The sequence below is a fragment of the Magallana gigas genome, chromosome 7, assembly GCF_963853765.1.
Source record: "Magallana gigas chromosome 7, xbMagGiga1.1, whole genome shotgun sequence".
In the NCBI taxonomy this organism is placed as follows: Eukaryota; Metazoa; Mollusca; class Bivalvia; order Ostreida; family Ostreidae; genus Magallana; species Magallana gigas.
Genome location: NC_088859.1, coordinates 50,843,334 through 50,869,496, shown reverse-complemented (window position 1 = coordinate 50,869,496; position 26,163 = coordinate 50,843,334). Strand labels below are relative to the sequence as shown.

Genomic DNA, 26,163 nt, shown 5'->3' with positions numbered 1-26,163 from the left:
TGGAATATTTCAACAATTAATACATCTTATAAACTGTTAAATAAACTGTCCAAGAATAATGGCAGTACATTAAGACCTTATAATTTAACTAAGGAAGCATCACATGCCTTCCTTAATGTGTAACATCTCGTATAGAAAAGAACCAAGTCTGCTTCCCTATCACATTTATTCTGTTCGGTTAATACATGTACAGTCCATAAGCAAGACAACAATACCAGCTTAACACAAGAGTTAACCAGATATTACAGGTAAGTTACAAGCAACCGTTCTATTACATGGTTTCTCTTTGAGGGCTTAAAGAAATTAATATTATCACAAAACCTGCACCTGATAATAATGATTTTAAAGAATCAATTAAATTCACCATTTTTTAACAATTCTTGCACAGATTCTTTGAAGACAACAAATTTTTATGTTGACAAAGGAAAGTCAAAACTATATACCGGTAATTAGACTGTAAGCAACAACAAATCTTGTACACTAAACGTATACATCATAATCGGCCAAACCTTTGATTCCCATTATGGGAAGATTGTAGGCTCAAACAGGAGTAAGGAGAGGGGACTGAAGATTTCTACATGTACATGAATTTGATAATTTTATTAAAATATACAAATGAAAATGAAGCACTTTTTACATTGAACAATTCCATCAGTCTGTTTCTGTGCAGTACAGCACACAAATTGTGGTATGTTATCATGCCTTGTTTCAAGAGAAAGGGTACATCAGTTTGAACTGAACAACCTGTGTGCATTAGTTAAAGTATAAAGTCCAAATAATTATTGATAATTGAAAATACAATAAAAACTGCAACGATAAATACATGTGCGCATAGTACTCTATCTTTTCTGAAATTATCCATTCTTAAGTAGTTCCACTGATTAATTCTGCTGATGATTTTGAAGTAAGTAAACAATGGAATATTGTGTTAATTTTTTAACAAATTTATGTCCCTTGCCAAAATAACATTTAATCTTTGTTCTCCAACAAACACATGCAAACCACAGGCTCCAGATGGGCAGCTTCAGTCATACTCTGTAAAACAATTAACACAACCAGTAATTACTTGATGCAATCTCCAGTCTCACCAATAACCATCAAAGCAAAGGATTTAATATGATGACAGTTGTAAACTCCCCTTTTCAATAAACAACTTGGTTTGGCTATAAGCTTTTTAATACAAAATGATTCAAAATTAATCAAGCTCACAATAAGGAAAATGTATTACTGTCCTGTGTATGTACTTTTATGACAGCAATGACAGATATAAAATCTAGCTTCCTCTTTATCATAGAAAAGTCTCACTTACATTGTTCTATAGTGTGTCTTTTATCAGCTCTTACTTCCCTTTGCTTCCTCTGCAGCTAAAAAAACAAAGTTTGCTCTCAATAAATTCATCACTGTTTGTTCTAAAAAAGTAATATCATCAATTATTTTAAGGGCGAATTTATTGATAAAAAAATAGTTTAGGTTTTAATTCGGTTTTGCAAACTTTTCATTTATTTGCAAAACTGGTTTTGAACTAGTTTTAAACTAAAACTAGTTTTTGTATTTATTGGCTTTAAACTAAAAGAAGTTTCCAGGAAACCTAAAACCACCTTCGAGTGCGGTTTTGGGGGTTTTAAATCCTTTCAAGATGGCGGAGAGGTGTTCGAAAGAGAGCTGTTGATACTCAAGTGTGGCACATGAGTCAAAGAATAAACTCAGCGAAGCATATGGGTATCGTTCTAACGTTAAACATATGTGTCTCAAAGGATCTATAATAGTACATATAGTACTGACCAAAATAATAATGTGGAAGAGAGAGATTCCATATTACTAACACTGAGAATTACCCTTTGCAATTTACAACAGGCAAAGGAGAACCTTTCAAAGTGGTTAATGAAAAAAAAAGAATTCATTGAAAGATCTGCTCATAACATTTTTTTAGTACCGGGGGTACACATTGTAATGCATGTAATAAGTTCGCCTGTCTATTTCATTGCTGGCCATACGACTACGGCTCTTTGAATCAACAAGATTTGTCTGGCTTTTGAGCTAAGCCACGTAATTAGTGGATATCTCACTTGAAACCAGTGTCATTTTTAACTTGTTTCAAACGCCTTGAGTGAATCAAATGATCTCTATTGATACATGTGTAGAAAAATGAATTTTATATACCGGTAGTTTTTCATAGCAGCATTCACTTTTCCAAAATATTGATATGGTGTTAAAAGCCAATTTTGCAGTGGGTTCGCAGAATAACCTTATATGTGGCTATTGCCAGGAAAAAAATTGTCTGCACTGTTTAATAAAGACTTTCATGGAAATGCAGATGAGTTCAAAAATTATTTTCTTTAGATTTCAAGAACAAATCAAGTAGGTATGCAAGTGCAATGACAGCCATTTTTCCAAACAATCTTTCCATTTAGTGCTAAACCTTTAAACCACCCAACTGGTTTCAAACAGATATGAAACTATTATCAAACCATAAACCTAAACTCGAACTAGTTTTTGATCAATAAATTCGCCCTAAGTTTATCAGTAAAAAAAACTTCCATGCAGTAATATACCCTTCACGATTTGTATTGTCATACTAATTTGTTTAACTGATCAGTTATCTCTGCCCTTAATCTTCTGTGTTGTCAGCCGTAAGGCATTTTTATTCATTAGATAAAAGCCCTTTACAATGCTGTCATACCTTTTCGTTCCTCTTCTCGTTTCTTAGCTGCGTCCTCGCGCTGTTTCCGTATGATGGCCAGACGAGCGAGATCTGCCCGGGCCTCGTCCGTCTTCCCCTCCATGTGAAGCTGCTGGTACCGCACCTTGGCCTGCTGTTTCTCCAACTCCTCTCTAAAAATGTGTTCATAGCATTAAAGTTACTGTGGAAACATTCCAATTTGTGGGAGCCAATATTCGTGACACTGCATATTTTTAGATAAATAATGTACAATCATTTTGTATAACAGGTATTTTCTGCTGTTGTTTATTTCTGGGGTTATTTTGAGGGTATAAAAAATCTTCAGAAATTAAAATCAGGGTTGGCAAAAAAGCGGGAAATACTCATATTTCCCAGGACGGTGGGAAATACTGGTAATTCCCGGGAATTACTGGTATTTCCCGGGAAATACTGGGAAATAAAGTACAACTACATATTATAGTACTTCATACTTAGGACATTAGTCTTAATTAAATCTGTAGGGATGTAGACAATAGTACACCTTGTCAGCAATGACATTTTATAATGTTCTTTGATTTTAACAAGTTTTGACTGGTCAGTAATGCATTGGTTATCTCTTATGAATAATCAAAACATGGTTCATTCATATACCATTGTAATTTGTTTTTAAGGCTTTAATCAGGTATAGGTGCATCTACACAGTTATCATAAACATGATATCAAAGGTTCCATTTTCTGGTTATTTGGTGAATATGAAAATGGGGCAAGAAAATTGGGAAAAATAAAGTGTAACTGTGTCACTACCTCAGTATGCAACACACCTAAGAAGAAGCCAATTAGCCCCACTCATAGTGTATATCTCCCCAAAACAGGAGCACAAAACTGTCAATTGTAATTATTTATTAAAACAACATGTGTGATTATTGAATTTTTACTTGCAACACCTACACTAATTATAACAGTTTATTTTGTGCTTTGAATTATAAATCTGTAAAACACAAAACTTGAAGTTAAAAAAAACTGGACTAAAATTTGTACATTAGCAGCTATATATAGAAATCTTTTGGAATAGGTGATCTGGTGAATTTAAGATTTATAAACTGACAGTGAAATGGGGAAGTATAATAAATTGGTTTTTGATGCTTACTGTTAATATCTTTTATCATAAACATAAGTTTTACATTGAACAAACTAAAGAAATAAAGATTATAAATTTGTATTTCCCAGTATTTCCCAGTTTAGTGGAAAACAGTAGAATTTACCGGGACGGGAAATACCGGTATTTACCACCGGTAATTCCCAGCACTGGTATTTCCCGGCCAACCCTGATTAAAATCGCAAAATATTCTTAAATTACACTAAATACATGTACAATGATTGCCACATCTATCAGATGTACTCTAAACTGTGGTCAATATGTTACTCAATAGTCTGTATTCTGTAATTACACATGATTAACTCATATTAATTATCATTTCAGTTCAATGCCGTTGGAGTGAACAGGCTTCGGGGCCACCAACGCTGAGATTTTCTCAAATCTGAGATTTCTCAGAAAATTTGAGTTTTTCTCACCAAACTGTGCCACCAAATAAATTTTTTCTCAAACTCAGACTTGACTTTGAGTTTTTTCTCAAATTTGAGATTTTTCTTAAACGTGCGTGCCACCAATGTTTTTTCTGACTCAAATGAGAAAAAAATTTGAGATTTCTCAGAAAATCTTGAGATTGGTATACAGTAACCTCAAATAAATCTCACGTGAATTCACTCATCAAAAATGGCCGTCAGACGACGTCTGCAACGTCAACGTCGCCGTCGCAATAGAGTTCCGAGACGTTTCAACGATCGTTCCAATCCCCTAGAGACCCTCAATGAAGCTGAGGTATTCGAAAGGTATCGATTTGTCCCAGAAACTATTATGTTCCTTGTTAGTTTAATGCAAGACCGGTTAACATACCACAGCCATCGTAACAACCCTCTTACCCCTCTGTATCAAGTTTTAGTAGCGCTACGCTATTTCGCTACGGGGTCATTCTATATTACCATTGGGGACACGCTATTAGTATCCAAGAGTTCTGCAGGGAGAGCCGTACGTCAGGTGACTGACCTTCTCTGTCATCATGTCAAGGAATTTATTCGTCTGCCTGGCAGAGATGAGATTTCTGGCATCAAAAACAACTTCCATAAACTTGCAGGTAAATTATAGCGTCTGCATTTTGTTGACCTTCACCCAATAAAGAATGAATCCTGAACCCGATCACACATAGACCTACATAATTTGCAAATGTTTTACCGGTAACGTTATATAACGGTACTTCTTTACTTACAGTACACATTTGTATAACACTGTTCATACAAAAAAAATCAATAAAAAACTCTACATACAACAGCATTACATAATATGAATGGCTGAAGCAAATAAAGGTTTTATCAATGCATGCGCGGATCTAGAGATTTATCTACATTAATATCGAAAGGTGCCCCCATTCCACCTTAAATTCACAACATGTATTCACAACATGAAGTACACCATAAATAAGCCTCTGACCCCCATGGTAAACAAGTTTATCCCTATGACCCCAATGAGAAGTTATGGATCCGCGCATGTAGTATAAGAACAATAGTGGTGGATCAAACGACTTGTCAAAATTTACCGTGTTTCATTTCATTTGTTTCTTAAATATTCGTGTTTTTAATTTTTAATTAATGAACTCAAATGTTTCTTAATTAAAATTATCGGTATCACAAGGGCAGATAGAAAGATCTAAAGAAAGTACAGAATTGAGGATCCCCTCCCCCCACCCCCAATTATAAAATAACACGTGCATTCATGTTTATGTTCATGCAATTTAATAATAATATTTTATCACAGGATTCCCGGGTGTTATTGGTTGTGTAGATGGAACAATGATAAAAATTGTATCCCCGTCAGAAAATGAAGCAGATTATTTATGCCGTAAAGGCTTTTATGCGCTCAATGTACAGGTAAATAAACAATTAAAATATTGAAATATAATACATCTGTTGTTCCATGTATTTTTTTAAAACTATTTAAACAGCAAGTCAACTTGAACATCTTTTTTCCCCCATGTTTTAGATATACCCTTCTAAAATATATATATAAACATTTTCAGATGACATGTGATCCTCAGTTTAGAGTGTTGGATGTCGTTGCTAAGTGGCCAGGAAGTGTGCACGATGCTCGGATTTTCAGGGAATCCAACTTATGCACACTTATGGAAGAAGGCATGTGGAAATTCTGTACCAAGATGTCCTGTATTTTTTAATTCTTGATACACTGTGTATGAGATATTTCACGAAGTACAAGCTGAAATTTCAATGAGTAATTATTTTAAATATATTGATAAACAGGGCATCTATCGGGCTTTCTACTAGGAGATTCTGGATACGGCCTGAAACCTTATCTCTTGACCCCGTATATAGCGGAAGATGCTCCTGGAAACAGACGCTATAATGCAGCACATTGTAGAACAAGGTTACCTATTGCATAATGTTTTCTGCCTCAAAACGAAACAAACTTTGTAAATAAATTGAAAACTTACAAAAATCAATTTCACACCTGTCATTTTCTAAAAATCAGCCACAATGCTTGAGTATGTCATTAAATTATTGCTACCTCTATAAGGCACATACATGTAGTATCAAATTTTGCAATCATGTATAGTGGAATATGATAATAAAGCGATATTACATTTCACTTTAAAAATCTTATTTATTGCTGCATGCAAGTTCTTCAATAACATTTCAGAGTCACGATTGAGCAAACATTTGGAATTTTGAAAAAGAGATTTCATGCCCTCCACTGTGGCCTTCGGACCAAGCCTGAAAGAGCGTGCAGAATAGTGACATCATGTGCTATTCTCCACAACATAGGTATTCAACGGAGGGACATTCTGAGAGACTCAGACTTGACGAATGCAGTTGATGTGGCCGTGGACGTCCACGTTAGGGTTCCAGAAGACGCTGTAGGACGCACCGTGAGGGACCACGTGAGAGATACATACTTCTTATGAGTACGTTTCTATGCAAAGTCAACATCTTAGAATTTTAATTATAAAATTACAGTTTACAATTTACTACTTTATGTACCGGTACCTTATACATATTACTAACATGGTGAATTGATTAATGAATAATTATAACTAGAGGTACTGTGAGCAAGCTCACAATTGATACCCCCCGCTAAGAAAAAAATCATAACGCGTGTATTTTTGCTATAATATAGAAAATATTGGATGAATCTATTTCACTGTCCATATTCTATCAATAACAACTGCTTTATTTTTGAAAACTGTTAATTTCTAGCTTCTAATATTTCCATTAATACAAAACATGACACAGACAGAATTTAGCTTTTTTGAAACAATGACCTTGAACTTTCTCAATTGACCTTGGCTCAAGGTCATGACACACCCTTTAATCATAAGCAATCTTTGTGTGAAGTAAGAACTTCCAATGTTTCTCCATAAGAAAGATATGGACCGGACATGAATTTTGCATTTTTTTCCTGCCAGTGACCTTGACCGAATGACCTTGGGTCAAGGTCATGACACACCCTTAGGTCATAAGCAATCTTTGTGTGAAGTAAGAACTTCCAATGTTTCTCCATAAGAAAGATATGGACCGCACACGATTGCACAGACAGACGGACAGACAGACGGACGGATGGACAGACCAGGTGATTCCTATATACCCCCCCAAACTTTGTTTGCGGGGGGTATAATAATAATGAATTAATGAATGTCAGGATATTTCACTGACTACAAATAAATACAACAATTGGTGCTAAAATAATCATTGATGATAACATTTAATAGAGTTGAAAACAATCAGATAAAGCAACTTACGTATATACATGTAGTCACATATATCCACCATTCAATCAAATACATGTACATGTAAACTACTTAAACATTAAACAAGCAATACAACGCATCATCTCAACTTGTTAAAATAATATCATTGTCAAATATATATAAAAGATGAAACAATTATTCTTTCATTACAACTTTCATATAATTCTTACTGGTATTACAAACTACAGTGAATAAATCATACTGGCATAAACTTGAATACATGTATTGCTAAAAGTGCAATGTATCACAATCATATCATATAACATTCTTCAGTGGACAGTGACTTAAAATGCACACATCATTAAGAACAAAAATGACTTATTTTCAAAGAGGAAGCTTATCATCCAAAGCTTAGAGTGGCATAATATATTTTGAATAGTAAATATTAATAAGAGGCCCATGAGCCACATTGCTCACCTGTGCAATATAAATAGCTATTACTTTAAGTATGCTTTATGGGATCCAATACAAAATACTCAACGTATATTTACATGTTTAGGTCTTGTTTACAAAGACGATCAAATATTTCTTCACAAATTTCTATGTTAAACATTAAGCCCCTTTCATTGTTTCATATGTCAGAAGAAGATATTATAACATTTTGTCTTCTATCCTATAAAAAAAATCATCACCTTTATGACACCACCTTATGCATATTATATGAAAATCATAGTTTTCCTTCTTGGATACTGTTTTGACACTATATCATATGTTAAAAGCTGGTATGATAATCATATGTTCATTTCATACAGTATTATAAGATACAATGTTTATCAATACAATAATATAAAATACAATATTGCATCCTTTGATTCTTACAACATAACTTGGGGCAGTTTACGCTTTATAAACCGCGAATATGATACAATATAGTATTACACGATACAATATCATATCACAAAATACATCAAAATATTTACTTTCAGCTTTCAGCTCAGGTGAGCTATAAAAGCTATTATCTATAAAACATTTGACCTGTTCCAAAAAACTTAACCTCCTCCAGCATCCGAAACCTATAGCTCAGATTTAGCACTCAAGCCTGTCGGGTGCATCAGTATCATAACGTGCACCATCAATGCAAGTTTAGTAATGTTAGGGCATAAGCTCCCCCCCCCCCCCCCCCCCCCCGGGACACTTTGTCTCAATGAGCTGAAAAACCAATAATTCTTTATTAACTCCCTCTGAAAGAAGACATGTATAACTTTCTATTTTAAGAAACTGCAATTACCTTCATATTAAAATGCTTTGTTCATAGTTTGGTTAAAATTGACCTTTAGTTCTGAAGATGAAATTGTGAAAAGATTACAACATGAATGATGGCAACAACCACAATAGACAAATTTTTTATCAGAAAAGCTCAAAGTTATATTTTCGGTTCATTAGGAAAAACTCTTCAAAAATGAAGTGGATATATGATTAATTAGGAGTAAAAATGTCATTATATGGCACCAGAAATGTGCTGAGATATCAGCTCTTACCTATCGTAAATTTCTATGTAAAAACTTTCAACATTCATTGCTCTTCAACATTTGAGCTACTACCTCAGGATTATTATTACATAAAATTTGGAATTTTAGGTCATAATATGATTTCTTGGCCACAATGAGCTGTCTCTCGTCTTTCAGCTTCTCTATTTCTTCCTGAAGTTTATCATTCTCTAATGATAGGTTCCTTTCCTCTAGCTCCAGGATGGTAAGCTTCCTCTTTTTCTTACCAGAATCTGTATTATAAAAACAACAACAAAATAAAACAAAAAGCCCATGGGCCACATTTCTCATCTGAGCAATAATAACCATATTAACAAGATATCTGTGAGCTAATGCTCACTAGTGATACCCCCACCACAACACAACCAGAGCGATTTGTTTTCATCGCGTCGTCAGGATGAACTTCTTGATAGTTAATGTAAATTGCAGTTTTATAAACTACACAAAGCAATTTGAAAGTTTGAAGGGGGCTTAACTTACAAAAAAAATCTTGACAAACAAGAAAAAAGGGTCTTTTGGTTACGGTTATGTACAACTTTGCCAAAAAAGGGGTGGGGGGAGGGGCTAAGCCCCCTCTTCCAATAGCACCCAGGTTCCGACGCATATGCTACGCAGTTAAGTGTTTTCCTTGAAGTTCATACTTGTAATTTAAATTTTGGACAAAATCCATTTTATATGAATTTTTGTGGTAGATATAGTTACGTTGAAAGTACTTGCAAATCTTCGAAAATAGGTAACTGAAGTGTTGAAGTGATAAAAAAAGTTCTGACCGGAGGTATTTGATAAAGCATCACCCATTTGATAAAGCAAAGGTTTATCATATGGGTAATGTTGGAATGATCACATGGATATGGACTTGGTTTACACATGATCAAAATATCTGAAGCCAGAAGGTCTTCTCAGAGAATTTGATCATGTACCAACTAAGTTCATTGCCCTGTGTACTTTCTATAATTGTTTCTATCAAAATATGATTTAAGAATTTATCTACCTTGTACATCCTTCTTCTTTGCAGGCACATCTAAAGATGCTGAAGAAGAGGTGGAAGGCTGAGTTTCCACTGGATCTTAAATAAAAATTGCCAGAGTTTCTTAATATGCTTGTTCCTATTTTTTTTTGCAACATTTTGGACATGAAACTTCACATACAAATAAGTGTTGGGGTTTGATATACCAGTATATCCTGTACTTAACTTTCTCATAAATTTAACAATTGGTTCATTTTTTTATATCATATACAAAGAAGTGGGTCAGTACCATGAAATCTGGTTTACATTGTGATAGAAACACCACACTGTTGTTTTTAATCTCTGCCCTTCAGGCTATACATGTTAACATAAACTCTCAGAAGGGCTTCTCAGAAGATTTGATCACTTACCACCCAAGTTCATATCCCACTGAACTTTTTAACATTGCTGCATATTTATTATTTGAAAAATGCAAATAGTTTAGAACTGTTAGAATTACTGAGATGTTATGTAAACAATAATTCAAGCCTGTGCTATGACTTTTTGACATCATGAAAAAGTTGATACAGAATTAAATGTTTTAATTTATAGGTTCATATAGGGAAACATATTTGCAAAAGTAAATATTTCAATATACAACACAATATAGTTACCCGCTGTATCTATTCCTCCACATATTCCTTCAAGGGAAGGCCTTCCTTCCAGTTGTTCCAAAATGGAAAGCTCAACTGGTGTGGGGCTTGGTGGCTTGGGACCCCCTCCTGTCTTTGGGCGTTTTGCTTCTGATAACTTTCCTTTGGCTACAATTGATCATCATTCCTTGTTAGTGAAATTTAAAGATAAAAAGATTATTCAACAATAATCATCATTATGCAAACCAAATATATCACCTAATTTGATTGGCTAAACATTTCATAATATATATCATATAACATAACTTGCCTAGTAACGTCATGATACGACATGCATGCCAAACGTTATAATCTGCCTGACATTACAAATTAAGGAGGCCGACTTTAGTTTGCATTGCGCATGTTTTTGCGCATTCTAATATAATACAGTTGATTTATACTTCTTATGAATTTTTTTCGATATCATTTATAAAATTGAACACAATAAACAAAATACAGATAAAAATATTTCGATTGTTAAAGGAAATTTTTATTTTTAACATGATTTTTACGTTGTGTGGTAGGGGAGCATTGCCGTTGCGCTTTTATGACGTTATGATAAAATGAAGCTTTGTAGAAGTACGTTATAAGAAATAACAATAAAAAAAAAGTAAAAATTGTACGCTGTTGAAATTTTATATACAGAATGATGCTATCCTCGAGGACATTTTCCTCATTTTTGGAATGAATCCATTATACCAATCATCATTCGTGATGATCCAAATATATAGCAAAATTTGGTGCATTTTAATATTTTGAGATGGCCCCCACTAAAAACCAGACGGTAGAATTTTGTGTTTTTTACATATAAGGTAGGAAAAGCTATTACTAATCATATATAACAATTTGAGAAAAAAAGCTATTGTAGTATTTTTTTAAAACTGCTTTGATGTGCGGAAAATGCAGTTTCCTATATATTCCTATAGTAAATGTACCTCTATTTTGAGATGGTCCCTTAAAAGAACCAGACGGTCGATTTTCATGAACCTTTGCAAATAAACTAGAGTTGGTTTAAATTACATATGGTTAAAATATAAAGAGTTATGCTATTGTAGTTTTTCCGCAAAAAAACCCAAATCGGCCTCCTTAAATCATACACGAATCGTCATTTTAACAAACAATATGCCTTATTTTCTGATTTCAGTTGTTCGAATATTATTATAAGGAATGAATTTAATTTCTACCTATGATGTAAATTCATGGGGAAGTGCTCATTCCCACAGAAACCACGAAAATTAAGCCATAACAAATTCTAATGATTCCACGGTATAAATGAATCAGTTATACCACATGTACCTACCCCTCTGCTTCAAGTTACTGTACTGCTTGGCAGCCTCCCCACTTGTCCTCAGTATTCCCGAACCACTGCTCCTAAAATAGTATTTATTGTCATGCAGTGATGCTCAATTTGGATAAATAATCTGTGTACATTGCACATCATTATACAATTTATAAAACATAACCAATGAACTGTCTTGACAATGAAAAGTTTTCCATAATTTATATGCCCCTAAATAAGAAGTAATTTTCACAGTATATAACATTTTTTTTTATTGTGTACTGTACTTTTAAAAAAATTTTCTTCATAAATGATATTCAAATTACTAATGAGCAATGTACAAAATCAAGACAAGATATACATGTATAACAAAAACTGCTTGGCTTGCACTTATAGATTTTAGATGATTAAGGGCCTGCTTCTTCTAATCACATTTGATTTATAGAGCAGTGCACCGTATTATACCAAGTTCAAATTAAGCCATTAAGCAATTAATTTATCACTCAAGAGGACTATAAAAACAAAACTTATCGCATTTTTTTTGTGTTGAAGACTGGTTTTGCATCAGGGGGAAAACCATCCAACTCTGTGAACCCGCATGGAAGTATCAGTATCCATGTTTATTCTATATTTATCGCTCAAAACCATGTGACACTTTGGGAATTCCCTAAAATAAAAACAACAATTTCAACATACCCGTTCACTGCCTGTGCAACCTCTCTCCAGGCAACGTCCTTCGCTATCTTCCCACCCCCAGCACCCTTAAATTTCCCAAACAATAAACCCTCCCTCAAATGCACTTCTTCCACCAAAATTTTCTTTTCTAACTCGGTCCAGTTAGGTTTTTTAATTTTCAAACTGGCGTCTGAGACACTTTCAGAACACTCGCTCGCCATTTCTGAACGTAATGAATAATATTTACATGCAGACGACTATCACATGTGACGTCAGTTATAATTTTCACATGTAATTTACATAAATAACGCGATAAACAAGAAAATGAAAGTAGAGTTGACTTACCCGATCGACGCCATTTTTCCTGCGAGGCCGCTTGCGGTAACGAAAATAAGCTGAGATTTTTCCGTAAAACTCAACTCTCGTGAGGCGACTCTGAGAAAGTTTGGTGGCACACCGTTTTAGCAGAATCTCACCAGAGTCAGAAATTTAAGATTTGAGGCTGAGATTTGAGCTGAGATTTTTATATGTTGGTGGCCCCGAAGCCTGATCATAGAATTACATACATGCCAACTATCCCGATTTTTGCGGGATTCTCCCGATTTCACGTCGTCAAAAATACAAATCCCGATATCCCGATCGGGATTGTCAAAATACCCCGAAATCCCGATTCTCAAAAAATCCAACCCGTTTTACGACAGTAAGTCCCGATTTCCATCTAAAATTTCAAATCCCGCGCTGCTTGTCTACGATAACCAATCAAAAAGCGGGATTCTGACCGCCATTGCTGTTTACCTGTATCGGGATGTGTGAATTGGTGTAATTACCTGTACGCTATCTGTGTGTGGGTGTTTGCAAACCTAATGAGGAGCATGTTTTGATAGTAATTAATCGGGATTAATAGCAAAATGCCACACTTTTTACACAAACTTCGACAAGAATGGGGTTACACCTCCAAAGAAACCGCCAGAAACTTTTATCCCGATATCGGGAGGCACGGGCCCTGGAAGTTATTGTAAATATATTGCATGTGCATGTATAAAAAAGTAAGGGTAGGACACTCTTTTGGGGGCGAAATCGGGTTTGACGAAGTCTGGGCGTTCCTCAAACGAAATTTCGCGATAAATCGTTCAAGTATACTTTACTTACGACATATGTATACATTCGTTCCGCTCCAATGCTGTTACGTCGAAGAAAAAGGTGTTTTTATACATCCAAGTGCCTAAGAATTTCGCTAGACTGGTTTACATCCGGTTTAATCGCAGTGAATCGAAAGGTAAATTGAAAGGTAAGTTCTGATTGGTCAATAATGAAATAAATTCTTTAATTTCTTATCGATATTTGTCAATCTTCTTCATTATTCTCGCATTTCATTGTTGAAAGGCCAAACTACCCAGTATCTATATGCATAACTCCTTTCAAACATTTGACACATACTCGCCATAAATTGTTATCAGTTTCGCCACCTTAATGACGAGCAGATTTATGTTATTATTAACCAATCAGAACTTATCTTTCGATTCACTGCGATTAAACCGGATGTAAACCAGTCTAGCAAAATTCTTAGGCACTTGGATGTATAAAAACACCTTTTTCTTCGACGTAACAGCATTGGAGCGGAACGAATGTATACATATGTCGTAAGTAAAGTATACTTGAACGATTTATCGCGAAATTTCGTATGAGGAACGCCCAGACTTCGTCAAACCCGATTTCGCCCCCAAAAGAGTGTCCTACCCTTACTTTTTTATACATGCACGTGCAATATATTTACAATAACTTCCAGGGCCCGTGTCGGGAGGCAGATTTTCGGAATGACTATTGGGATCGTAATTGGATGACAACCATGTATATTGCCGTGCAATAGGTATTTTTAACTTATATATAATACAACTGATTGAACTGAATATATTTATTGATAGGGTATATTCTATTGTGTTCACATGACACAAGCTATAAAATATCTACAAGAATAATAGATATGTTAATCTTATGATTATTAAATTTTTTTATTTTGAGGGACTTTAGGGTAGACCATGGTGGAATGAATGATGTTACAAAGAACACGAAAACAGCCATCCATCAAGCCACCTGCTGCTACCAACTTCTTTGTGAAATCAAAATTGGAGCAAGATGAAGGTATAAACTCATTTTTTTAATAAGCTAGTATATAATATCCTTAAAGAATTTTAAGCCAGGAAACAATTATAAATACTCTCTTTCAATTTTTATAGCAACTTGACCCATAAATGCCTTTTTGATATTTGATTAATTATTCTTTTTATTTTGTAGATGTCACAAGAGCAGAGGTCCTGTTTGCCAACTGCATTGCAGAACTTAGTGCTTTTTGAACTGCTATACCATACTATTTATTGTTTGTTGAGATTTTAAAGATTGATTTAATAAAGATTGATTTAATATATTAAAATAAAGTTATGTACTTTATTTATGATTTCATTTGAAAGAGGAGATTGTTTGATAAACACATTAGGATTATGATAAATAGATAAAGAAACAGATGAATTTCTAAAAGTTCAATTGTTTATACAAAGCAATTGCACGACAAAATGCCGCGAAATTTCCTTCTAGGAAAATGTCGTCGCGCGTAAAATCCCCCATTGAGATTTTCAAAAGTTGGCATGTATGGAATTAACACATAACTATATTTGAATGATATTCTAGCATAATTTTAAAACAAAATACACTATTAAAAAGTGACAAATTATGAAACGTAATTTACCTTTAAGGTTACATTTATGGATCAACATGTGTAGATAATGTTTTCCAAGCAAATCTCTGATATTTATTTGCAAAGCTCATTCAAAACAACAACAGTCTTTTATGATAATAGCTTAAGGATTATTCATATAGATAAACAATCATTTAAGAAAGGTGTTGTTCAATGTATAACACTAACTACGGTTGACTTTATTTTTTGTCGTCTAATGTAGACGCAGAAATTGGAAATGCAGAATATAATTTTATACCTTAGGGTCTGAACTGGAAAAATTTCGAATTGTAGAGAACACCCGTTATAAGGTATTTAAGCCAATCATACTCCAGCTACAGTTATGCATTCATGTATTTCGTGACATTTTGTACTCTCATTATACTTATAACCTCTCATGTTTTAAGAAGTATTTTACAGCTTTACTGATTGTACATTGTTCAGTAACCCGTACCTTGGTCATTGTGGCAGCTTTACTGATTGTACATTGTTCAGTAACCTGTACCTTGGTCATTGTGGCTGCTTTACCAATACAGCTCTACCGATACTTATTTTGACATCTATAAAAATCAGTTCATTCAGTGGACTTACCTCTCACGCCGTGAAAGCTGTGTTTTTCCTGTGGTATTTAATTCTGTGACTTTCTTTAGCTGACGCGCTCCTGTTCGATTTGGATTTTCTATTTCTATCAAATGTTCCACCCCTTTAGCTTTTTTATCTCCCTACAATCAAGAAGATAGTGCATTATCTTTGTATTGAAGGAAAAACAAGTAGCAAGCAAAAAGTCCAAACTTTGGTTCTAGAACCTTTTAAAATACAGCAGAGCTGTCAATCTCTTTGATTTGGGTCCAATAAACGGACCCTTCCCATATTGGGGACACCCCAAAAATGCTGTTTTACTTAATATCTAGAAATTCCCAATATCATTAACTTTACATTGTGTGTATAGGAAAAAATCTTTTTAGTTTCGTTTTTTTCTTTCTAACTTCTCGTTCATTTTCCACAAAGAGAATTAAATACATGAGTATACCAGTTTATGTTTAACAAACAAAGGCAGAATTCAATACCTCATCTTCACTGTCCTCTTCTGAATCCGAGTCTGAGGGGGGCAGTTCTCCTGGGGCACCTTGACTCTTGGCTGTGGCTTTTGGTTCCTCTTCTTCCTCTTCATCACTTTCTATTCCCTGTTGTCTCTAAAATACACAAAGAATTCACTGCTTTATTGTTATACCGAGCGCAGCGAGAAGCGGGCAAAGCCCGCCTCGCAAAGCAAGGATTAATGGTAACACGTACAATGTATATATAGGAAAATCATTGAAAAATGAAAGTTAAATCAGGGGTACTAAGGCCAAAAAAAAATTCTTCCAGCCCTGAGCGCCGCCATATTGGCAGCCATTTTGTTTTTAAAAAGTTAGTTCGATCATTGATTGACTGGTACTTATCGATGTTTATTGCGCCTAAACTTGATTAAAATGAACCGGTGTTTCAATAGAAGGTAATTCGAATTAAAAGTATTAAAAAAGGAAACAGATAAGCTTCAATAGTGCTTCAATCAAGAAACACGACTAGTTCTATGTATATCTATCAAATTATCAGATGAAAAATAAAAACATTCACATCAAGGAACTGATCTTTTAGATACTGAATAAAGTTTACAATTTTGTTACCGCTGCATTAATATGAATTAAATTGATAAACAATGAAAGAAGAAATAAAAAGAGTTCAGAATAACGTAACTCTATTCGGCTATTTCTGAGAACAAAACGTGTACGTTTTACGTCTGAAACATGATGTCATAATGTAGACTGAGCACGCGACGTTTAGTTAAACTTTGGCTAATCATTTGAGTAGGCAACCAGGCGTATCCTTCTGTGTGCATTTCAAATAAATTTTGTTGTACAAAAATTAAACTGCACTGTGTTAAATCTGCGCTCGGTCCAACGGTCACACTATTTACATATTAAGACTTATAACATTGAAGAAAAAAACATCAGACGACTCATTGACTCTGTATAAATCTGCTCCTAAGGTGGAGACATTACCCTCCATTCTTGCTGCTTTTTGTCCCTCTCCTGCTGTTGCTTAAGTTCGTCTGCATCTGTAAAATGTCGTCTCTGTCCTTTGTAATTCTTCTTGGGACCATAACCCCCTCCCCTTCCTCCACGACCTAGAAAGACAACACAGAAACAAAGTTAAACCCGTGTTCTTCAGTGTACTGTATTCCGTTAGTTTGGTAATGAACACTTTAGTGGCTTACAACCAATTCTCCCCATGTACCATTTCTCAACAATGCACAGCAGCACCGCACAACATATAGAACCATTTTAACAAGAGCTTGGACTTTGGGTAGTTGTGTAAAACAGCAATGTGACGTAGGCCTGTCTATTTCATTGTAGGCCACTCAGCCATTGCTTTTTGAAATCATCAAGATTTGTCTGGCTTTTGGGCTAAGGTACGCAATCGGTGTATATTTCTCTTGATACCAGCATCATTTTAACTTGTTTTGACGCAAGAAATAGATAGTTACATCCTACTGAAAGTCCAAGGACTTGTTAAAATGGTAAGAATTGGTACATGCATTAGAGAAGTCACAGATTATTGATACTCATACATTATCAATATGATTTTCATCCATCTTACTAGTCCTAAAGGAAATTCGGAATAATATACACTGAGCTGCTCTAGTTTCTTTAAAAGCCATTGAAAAGGTTACTGGTGGAAAAAAGAAATATTTTAGCAAAAAATACTGATTTTGTGTAGTTGTGAACAGATGTAGAGAGATGGCAACATTCGTGAATCTTTCCCTACTTGCTATTGTATAGTTGAATACATTTTTTCTGAACTATAGGCATGTTCATGCTGTTGTTTCAATATCATAATACTCTCATTTAATATTATTCTAAAACGAATGAGTAATTGAGATTTCATCTTCTTACCTCTTGGCATGTTCAGTATAGCCACACTTCGCCTTTTCTTCACGCAGGAGTAGTTATTGTTTACGGTTGTTTTAGTTCTTCGCAACTTGTCCGCAAGTAAAATTAAAGAAAAATTAATGAATACTCCCTCACACAGTCAAGATATTTCGGGAACATTCGGGGTTTTATATTAGGCTAGTGAACATAAACCCCGAGGATCTCAAAACTGCGTCTGTCTGTTCGTCGCTGTTATTGTCGTACGTACGTCGAAGAAAACAAGCTGAAAGCCATGCCAAAAGTCAAGAGAAGTAGAAAACCTCCTCCAGAGGGATGGGAGCTCATCGAGCCTACCATTGATGAACTAGATGCAAAAATGCGAGAAGGTATTGTCATTGTGTCGATGTTTTGTATTTGTTCCGTGAAATCTGCCGATTTTTATAGCGATTTTTCTCAAGTTTTTGGTTCTATTGTTCTACTAACCAAGTTTTGCTCTTTCGTTCAATTTTCATAGGCTGGCTTGTTTTTACTTTTCTTGGAGTTTGTCTGGTTTAAAGCAATATGTATCTAGACCAATCACATTAAATAACTTAGAAGTTACTTGAACCAAGTTACCCAAGACATAAAAATGAATTGTTGCTTGAAAAATGAGTTAAGACTTTATTTGAGACTAAGGGTATTCAGGGATTTATTTCTCAATATTCTTTGTATTTTATGTTTCAGCGGAGACTGACCCTCATGAAGGAAAGAGAAAGGTTGAAGCTTTGTGGCCGATATTCCGGCTTCACCACCAGAAGTCCAGATACATCTACGACTTGTTCTACAGAAGGAAGGCCATTAGTAGACGTAGGTCATCTTCTTGATGTTGTTACCAGTGCTCTGTTACCATGGTATCGGGTTTGTTCGCCCTTTCTTCCTATTCACCTAAGTCCGTTCCCTCTAATTATCGTTTGCCGAAATAATCGTTTGCCCTTAACCTCGTTTGCACTTTTTTTTAAATAAACCACATCTGATTCATAAGTTATTTCATTTAATTTTAACTTAAAACTTGTTAACTTTTATTAGTTATTCGTATATTCTATGTTTTTCCTTCAACAAAAAAAAAGACGTAATTGGTAAGATTCTATTGTCATGAATATTCGATAACTATCTTGTTGTTTTTATATCGATTCGCATGATGTTTTTTTAAACAATTAAAGAACTTGAGACTTTACTTGGCTCATTCAGAAGCTAAGCAGATGATTATCACTTATTCTATCTTTGAAGAATTTACTTAACACAATCCTTTGATCTTTAAATGAGATATATGGGAAGATTTCATAATTATAATATTGTTATGTTATGAGGAGAAATTTAAAATAATTACAAAATAATAACAAAAGAATATAAAATGTAGCAACTTACATTAAAATTAAATAAATCAATTCACAAGTCCTTGTATCGATATCATGTCACCGTCAGTCAGTTGGTGATTATTATGTAAAAGAAGAAAGGGTGGTATTGTTTTCATTAATAAATCTCTTCATAATGTTTAAATTGATCAGAATACAAAAATATTTATTAAATACATTAATCCTAAATAAAAATGAGGCGAACGCACCTAGGGCAAACGGCGTCAAGGGTGAACGGACCTAAGGCGAACCAAAACTAGCCTAGGGTGAACGGCGTCAAGGGCGAATGCGTTTTAGGGCGAACGAACAGCCAATCTGTTACCATGTCATGCAGAAATAAGGAAAAGTGTATCACTAAATATTATTGTTTAAATGGGTTTTTTCTCTCTCTTTTTCTGCAGAATTGTACGAATATTGTCTGAAAGAAAACATTGCTGACAAAAACTTAATTGCGAAATGGAAGAAACAGGGATATGAAAATCTGTGCTGTTTAAGGTGCATTCAAACAAGAGACACAAATTTTGGAGCCAACTGTATTTGCCGTGTCCCCAAGTCCAAACTAGAAGCAGTAAGTTTATCTTGCATTAACTGAATTCTACATTTCGGGCTTGACTAACAGGCATTTAGAACCATTTTAACAAGGCCTTGGACTTTCAGTAGATGTAACTATCTATTTCTTGCCTCAAAACAAGTTAAAATGACGCTGGTTTCAAGCGAAATATACACCGATTGTGTAGCCTTAGCTCAAAAGCCAGACAAATCTTGTTGATTTCAAAGAGCCATGGCTGAGTGGCCTACAATGAAATGGACAGGCCTACATCCCAAACCAAAGTCCAAGCTCCTGTTAAAATGGTTCTAATGATAGCATATCTTAAAATTTTTATAGGTAAATTACTAAATATAAATGTATTTATGTCAAAAACATCTGTTGTCATAGATAAATCATTAAGATATGCCATTATATATAATCATGAAGTGCCTGTGGTTTGACTGTATATTGAATGTATTAATGTATGACTAGTACCGGTAATAGATTTTCAGTGAAAGGCTTCAGGCACATATTTTGGTTATAAATGTGTACTATAGGAACTTGTAGTAGTGTAATAACACAAAGAATCTACTAGAAATTACAAGGAATACAACTCTTCTAAGATTTTTGATCTTTTTTTGCTTATATCAGTTAGTCAATGGTAAATGGTAATAATAATGTTTACCATTACTTTCTTTTTTGATAATGTATTCTGAACAGTTTTCATTATCGAATTAATTGCCATGTAAATTTCAGTTCTAAATGTCAAAAATTAGATGACAGAAATTTTGCTTGACTGTACATCTGAATTTGGTTCTCCTCTTACATGTCACGGGTAATAACGGTCACTGATACTCCTTTCAGGGTAAGATTGTGGAATGTATACACTGTGGATGTCGAGGCTGCTCTGGGTGATCATCAGCTGATGCGTGTACATAGTGGCTGTCGTTGGAAGGACATCTGAGTGTGGTCGTTGTCTGTACTCCTTTAAAAGACTAAATACATAAACTCAGCAGAGGAAGGACATGATGTCATTTACCAATTGTGTTACACAAGATTGTTCAAAGAGCAGTCCTTTATTGGAGTTTGATAACAGAAACATTTTTTTCTTAATTTCAACACAAGAAAGTAACCTGGGAGACTTTCATACAACATTTTTTATAGATATGCATTGTGTTAACTTGTTATTCATTTTACATGCCTTATTGGAAAAATAAACTCATTTTATTTAATGTGCGTACTTTACCTGTGAAAAGTGTACTTTCGATTGTTTTTACCTGTATATGTCGTTTTGGTCGTGAAGCATCTTTATTGACCTGATTTAACAAAGGCTTTGTTGCAAGTATGTGTGTATATATATATATTTACATCTACCGAGTATGATTCCCTCTATATCTTACGGAAACTTACAGTTAATTCATAGCTCTATAGAAAAAGCTAGACTGAAATTAACGCCCCATGTATTAGTTGGTTGAAATTTACAGCGGCTGAAACTGACGGGCAGCTGACAGGACTGAATTCGACACACCCTGTTTATGGATTTGTCCCACGAAACCTACAGCGATCTAACAAAATCACGACTGCACAGCAGAAAATAACCATAATGATGTCAGACTCAAAGTTTTGGCTGTTTCTTTTAAACAGTAATTTAGTGAATTTTAAATACTTTTTACAATCAATTTACTAGTTTGTTAAAAGAAAGATGTAAATATTATATAAATAGTGCCTGTTTGGGAGGGTAACAGTTGAAATTGACACCCCGAGAAAACCATTGTAAACCGACGCGAAGCGGAGGTTGACAATGGTTTTCGAGGGGTGTCAATTTCAACTGTTATCCTCCCAAACAGGCACTATTTATTTTGTTATACTGAATGTCTTAATTTTTAATAAGAAAATTTTACTGCTTTGATATAGGAATAACGTGAATTCTACAGCGAACCGTACGCGCATAATTTTCGCGCATGTAACATTTTTTAATGTTACCCGTTGCTAAGTGCGTTGCTAACGCTGAGGGTAATAGAAAATATTATTAACTGCGTCTTAACCAATCAGATTTCAGTATTTAACATGAAAGTATATCAAAAACAATTATAAAATGCTTTCTTTGATGATTCATGCGGGTTATGAAGGTAGCGGTCATTGCAGAAAAAAGTTATATAACCCGCTAAGGAGGGTTATGTATTTTTTCTGCAATGTCGCCACCTTCATTTCACGAATGAATCACCAAAGTTTAAATATACCAGTGTGTGGGTGCAGGGCTGACATGCCATCTACAGCTTGTCAACAAAAGTTCCTAATGTAAGCTAGATAACAGCAGCTAATCTTGAATATATTGAACACTGATATGGTGAACTTATGGCTATAACAACTTTTATCAATTTCACCTGAAATTCACTTTAATAACAAACATGGCTATAACAAATTTGCGATTTTAACGAAGTAATTTTAAGACCCTAGCTTGCAAAATGTTAACATATTTTGATCATTCATAGAACAAACATTTTCAAATTCATTGAAGAAACATATGAACTTTTAATATCATAGATATGAAATTCTCAAATTTACTAGAAACTGACATCTCATTGTTTAATTTAGAAAAAGGATCAACATTTCGAAAATAAAACTTAAACTGGGTAGGATCCAGCTGATACAAAATTTAAAAAAAAATTGAAATAGAAGATTATATTGACATTTTATGTAAATGTTGGTGATAATAATTATATATAATCTTAAATAGTTTGAAGTACCGGTACTGTCAGCAAAGTTTTGCTGTACATTGTTTTACATTGCACTTGTATCCAAAACATCTTTTTATCTTCACTGCAGTATTTTCAATTTTATTAACCACATAATTATGTTACTAATAAAGTAAATATCAATTTGGTGTGTTTGGTTTCAAGAATGGTAAATATCAATTAAGCAACATGAAATGGAGTTAGCGATAAGTATGTATATGTTATTCACCACTCAAGGGGGGGGGGGGGGGGCATATGCATTAAAACAATATGTGAATTTAAGAAATTTGACTTTTCCAAGGGAAGGAGTCTGTTGGAATTCTCCCCCTTTCCCGCACTCCACTCCCCTTTAGCTTTAATAGGTTGCCTTAACGTTATGCAGTTGGTTGGGCACCAGAGGCCTGTTCAACAGAGCGGGTGCTCGTAAGCGCTCGACAAAATTTGCGTTGCGGGTATAGGGAATTTTGGCGAGCGCTCGCGAGCACCCGCTCTGTTGAACAGGCCTCTGATCTTCAAGACAAGGGGCCCAGGTTCAGATTCCAGTTTTGTCTGCCATTGTTTACATCTCCCTTCGATTGGGGGTTATCACTGTATGCTAGGTTAAAATGATGCTCACATCTAGGCCTTGAACATGTTGAAGTAGCCTAATCATCGTCGGATACCCACGGGTGATCGCGTCTTTTACTTATCACGTGATAAGTAAAAGACGCGATCACCCGTGGGTATCCGACGATGATAAGTAAAAGACGCGATCACCCGTGGGTATCCGACGATGGGCCTTAATGGGTTTGGAGTGTTTCCGACCCGGATGGAATTTGCCCCCCCCCCCCCCCCCCACTTTCCCCTTGCACAACGGTAACGAAATGGACTTTTTTTTATTTGACCCAAAAAGGAACACATGATTGTGTGTACATAACATTTTCTCCTAAACATGACGTACATACGATATGCGGTTAAAAGCTAGGACATTACATTGTAAATCTATATTTAGAAATTGACGTAGAAGGTGTGTTTCTCTCGACGAATGAAATTCAACTTCCATGTGAATTTGGCATTACTCCAAATTTTCTGATGCAACTACATATTCGTTCACAGAAATATCATTGCGTTAACAAAAAATAGTTCTCTTTAAATTCGGTTGATTTTTTGGACTAAGGTCAAACAATATAATGTTAATGCAAAATTCAACAATAAATATGAAATTTATAACTTCAAGAATAAACATTTTGTTCTTTTACGAAGTGAAGAGCATTTCGCTCATTAATATGACCTTGGAAACTGTAGTTTAGACGAGCACTTGTGCACGTTGTGTTCATTCGCTATGTGGATAACAGGACAGAAAGCACGTATCTATAATTATCCGAACTCGTTCGCGAGCGATTAACGATGGCTGTTTGATAAATGGTGTGACCTCCACAACCGTGCCAAAGCCCAGGCTTAGCACAAGAACAACTTTAAATTTAATCATGGCGTGAGTATAATATTTACATTTATAAAAGAATTATTGTTCAATTTTGTCTTACAATATGGCTGCTTACGAACGTGGCTTCTCCGGAAATGGCCTATTTTTAACTTTTTAACAATGAAACATTACAAACAATATGGCAACATAATGTTAAAGTTTTACACATACATTGTGTCCTAAGTAAATGAATTTAAAAATGAATGTTAATGTTTTCTTTCAGGCTTTTCCCCCAATTCATCGAGGCCTTGGCCACTACTTCACAAATTTCACAAGAAATTGCCCTTTTGAAATCTTATAATTTCCAAATCGAAGATGGACATGGACATTTTGGAAATGGACCAGTTCCCGCTGTTCGAGGATTTGGCGATGCTGGACGATGGGTCCGGCCTCTCGCTGGAGTATGAAGACGGCGTGGGAAAATGTTTCCCTGGTAATGATCCGGCTCCCAAACTGGTCATCGACCAGGCCGGCAAGGAAGTGCTAGATGACCTGCTCCGTCTAAGTCAAAATGGTATGCAAGATTAAATTAGTTACTGTTACCTTCATTTTATATATAATTTTTGTTTCCTTTAAACAAGAGATGTGCATTAGATTATTCAGGTGTCTGTTGTCTTTTTCAGAACCATTGGATCTTGACTGGATGGAAACAGGGAGTCTTGAGCAGTTCCTTGTAGGCATGGGAGCAGACCATATCAACACTCCAGATACTCAACAGGTTTTGCAGGCAACAGAGCCAATCGTTGTGATAAAAGACACAAATGTGAACCACAGTGTTCTCCACGATTTGCTCACTCAGCCCATTACGATTAAGCAGTCCCCAACTGTTAAAGTGAGCCCTGAACCAGTGGTTTCACACGAACTGTCACAAATTGACTTGATGGATGATGGTGTTCAAGCATCCTTGCTGTCAGTCATTGCGAGTTCCAGCAATGACGAAAACGAGGTGCCAGCAGAAATATCATTCGACTCCGGTTACATGGACTCGAGTTTGAATACCTCCTCTTCCTCAAAGCCTGACTTGCTTGATGTCAGCAGTGTTGATAGTCTCATCAGCTCTCCTCTCTCTGCTGAAGAGATTGACAGTTTATTATCGGGTTCAGAACCCTCTTCTCCAAGTAGCCGCAGTGATGGCAACGACCCAGACTATTCTCCATACCAGAGCGACAGTGAAGAATACAAATCAAAGTCGCGTACTGGAGGCAAACAGAAATCAAAGAAGAGGCGATCTGGTCCGTATAATACCTCTACTGGAGATCGAAAAGACAGAAAGCGTGATCAAAACAAAAATGCCGCTATTCGATATCGTAACAAAAAACGAGAGGAAGCAGACCTACTCAAGAATGAAGAAGACAAACTTGCCGAAAAAAACAAAGAACTTAATGATAAAGTTAGTCAGTTGTCTCGTGAAATCAATTACATGAAAGACCTTATTTCTGAAGTTTGCAAAGCTAAAGGGTTGAAAGTCACATTTAAAAACAAGTCTCAGTAAATTCTTTCATCATGACCAGGGATTGTTTATATGTTCATTGTATATTGACCATTAAAAGATTAATCATCTTAACTTGACTTTGTTTCTTTAAACAGTTATTTTGTGTGTTAAATTAAAAGCTGATGTATCATTTAAAGTAGAAAAACAAATATGATTTATAAGGAATAGGAGCATGGAGACAGTGCTCCTTGTAGTTGGTTCCACCATTTGATCTACATGGTAACCAGGTTAGAAAGTATACTTTTCCAATGCTTATATACAGTTTCACACATCATTTTTTGTTTGCTCCTCAAAGCTACCAA

At 35.0% G+C, this 26,163-nt stretch overlaps 5 protein-coding genes and 1 long non-coding RNA gene across 8 annotated transcripts; 4 read left to right on the top strand and 2 right to left on the bottom strand.

Moving 5' to 3' along the window:
* Positions 1–147: 147 nt before the first annotated feature.
* LOC105331506 (28 kDa heat- and acid-stable phosphoprotein) lies at positions 148–18,419 on the bottom strand. The gene is made up of 7 exons (XM_011433728.4): positions 18,277–18,419; positions 17,383–17,507; positions 16,408–16,533; positions 15,932–16,062; positions 2,681–2,832; positions 1,310–1,364; positions 148–1,035 (listed from the first exon to the last, which is right to left on the bottom strand). Exons 1-6 carry the CDS (start codon positions 18,284–18,286, stop codon positions 1,333–1,335), a joined length of 576 nt encoding a protein of 191 aa, XP_011432030.1. The 5' UTR covers positions 18,287–18,419; the 3' UTR covers positions 148–1,035; positions 1,310–1,332.
* Positions 4,157–6,693, top strand: LOC136270212 (putative nuclease HARBI1). The gene is made up of 5 exons (XM_066067128.1): positions 4,157–4,851; positions 5,529–5,641; positions 5,791–5,902; positions 6,029–6,152; positions 6,426–6,693. The coding sequence occupies exons 1-5, from the start codon at positions 4,434–4,436 to the stop codon at positions 6,688–6,690; spliced, it is 1,032 nt and encodes a 343-aa protein (XP_065923200.1). The 5' UTR covers positions 4,157–4,433; the 3' UTR covers positions 6,691–6,693.
* LOC136269753 (uncharacterized) lies at positions 7,471–13,161 on the bottom strand. 2 transcript variants are annotated; one of them, XM_066067130.1, is made up of 5 exons: positions 12,958–13,161; positions 11,959–12,029; positions 10,641–10,787; positions 10,012–10,086; positions 7,471–9,253 (listed from the first exon to the last, which is right to left on the bottom strand). In XM_066067130.1, the coding sequence occupies exons 1-5, from the start codon at positions 12,969–12,971 to the stop codon at positions 9,039–9,041; spliced, it is 522 nt and encodes a 173-aa protein (XP_065923202.1). In that variant the 5' UTR covers positions 12,972–13,161; the 3' UTR covers positions 7,471–9,038. The 2 variants fall into 2 exon arrangements, with proteins under 2 accessions (XP_065923202.1, XP_065923201.1); XM_066067129.1 differs by lacking the exon at positions 12,958–13,161 and adding an exon at positions 12,634–12,931.
* Positions 13,166–15,242, top strand: LOC117692979 (uncharacterized). 2 transcript variants are annotated; one of them, XR_010707957.1, is made up of 4 exons: positions 13,166–13,606; positions 14,414–14,479; positions 14,632–14,751; positions 14,905–15,242. It is a non-coding gene; the product is annotated as an uncharacterized lncRNA (long non-coding RNA). The 2 variants fall into 2 exon arrangements; XR_010707956.1 differs by having other exon boundaries at positions 14,641–14,751; positions 14,905–15,238.
* A 58-nt stretch (positions 18,420–18,477) lies between the features above and the next one.
* On the top strand, positions 18,478–21,404 carry LOC105331507 (protein BUD31 homolog). Its single transcript, XM_011433729.4, has 4 exons — positions 18,478–18,638; positions 18,976–19,098; positions 20,045–20,211; positions 21,037–21,404. The coding sequence occupies exons 1-4, from the start codon at positions 18,545–18,547 to the stop codon at positions 21,085–21,087; spliced, it is 435 nt and encodes a 144-aa protein (XP_011432031.1). The 5' UTR covers positions 18,478–18,544; the 3' UTR covers positions 21,088–21,404.
* A 2,801-nt stretch (positions 21,405–24,205) lies between these two features.
* Positions 24,206–25,933, top strand: LOC105336468 (cyclic AMP-dependent transcription factor ATF-4). The gene is made up of 3 exons (XM_011440790.4): positions 24,206–24,378; positions 24,593–24,883; positions 24,993–25,933. The coding sequence occupies exons 2-3, from the start codon at positions 24,685–24,687 to the stop codon at positions 25,859–25,861; spliced, it is 1,068 nt and encodes a 355-aa protein (XP_011439092.1). The 5' UTR covers positions 24,206–24,378; positions 24,593–24,684; the 3' UTR covers positions 25,862–25,933.
* The last annotated feature ends 230 nt before the right edge of the window (positions 25,934–26,163 follow it).

Bases quoted from the DNA above. Each gene is read 5' to 3' on its own strand.
- LOC136270212 (XM_066067128.1), top strand. From the start codon at position 4,434: ATGGCCGTCAGACGACGTCTGCAACGTCAACGTCGCCGTCGCAATAGA. The intron at 5,903-6,028 runs GCATGTGGAAAT...ATTGATAAACAG, and splicing joins ATGCACACTTATGGAAGAAG to GGCATCTATCGGGCTTTCTA. The intron at 6,153-6,425 runs GTTACCTATTGC...ATAACATTTCAG, and splicing joins GCAGCACATTGTAGAACAAG to AGTCACGATTGAGCAAACAT.
- LOC105336468 (XM_011440790.4), top strand. From the start codon at position 24,685: ATGGACATGGACATTTTGGAAATGGACCAGTTCCCGCTGTTCGAGGAT. The intron at 24,884-24,992 runs GTATGCAAGATT...TGTCTTTTTCAG, and splicing joins GCTCCGTCTAAGTCAAAATG to AACCATTGGATCTTGACTGG.
- LOC105331506 (XM_011433728.4), bottom strand. The intron at 2,833-15,931 runs GTAAGTCCACTG...ACACATTTTTAG, and splicing joins CAGCTTTCACGGCGTGAGAG to AGAGGAGTTGGAGAAACAGC. The intron at 1,365-2,680 runs GTATGACAGCAT...TTGTTTTTTTAG, and splicing joins ACGAGAAGAGGAACGAAAAG to CTGCAGAGGAAGCAAAGGGA.
- LOC105331507 (XM_011433729.4), top strand. From the start codon at position 18,545: ATGCCAAAAGTCAAGAGAAGTAGAAAACCTCCTCCAGAGGGATGGGAG. The intron at 19,099-20,044 runs GTAGGTCATCTT...CTTTTTCTGCAG, and splicing joins AAGGAAGGCCATTAGTAGAC to AATTGTACGAATATTGTCTG. The intron at 20,212-21,036 runs GTAAGTTTATCT...TACTCCTTTCAG, and splicing joins CCAAGTCCAAACTAGAAGCA to GGTAAGATTGTGGAATGTAT.
- LOC136269753 (XM_066067129.1), bottom strand. From the start codon at position 12,833: ATGGCGAGCGAGTGTTCTGAAAGTGTCTCAGACGCCAGTTTGAAAATT. The intron at 12,030-12,633 runs GTATGTTGAAAT...ATACTATTTTAG, and splicing joins GTTGCACAGGCAGTGAACGG to GAGCAGTGGTTCGGGAATAC. The intron at 10,087-10,640 runs GTAACTATATTG...TTTTTATTTAAG, and splicing joins TGGAGGAATAGATACAGCGG to ATCCAGTGGAAACTCAGCCT.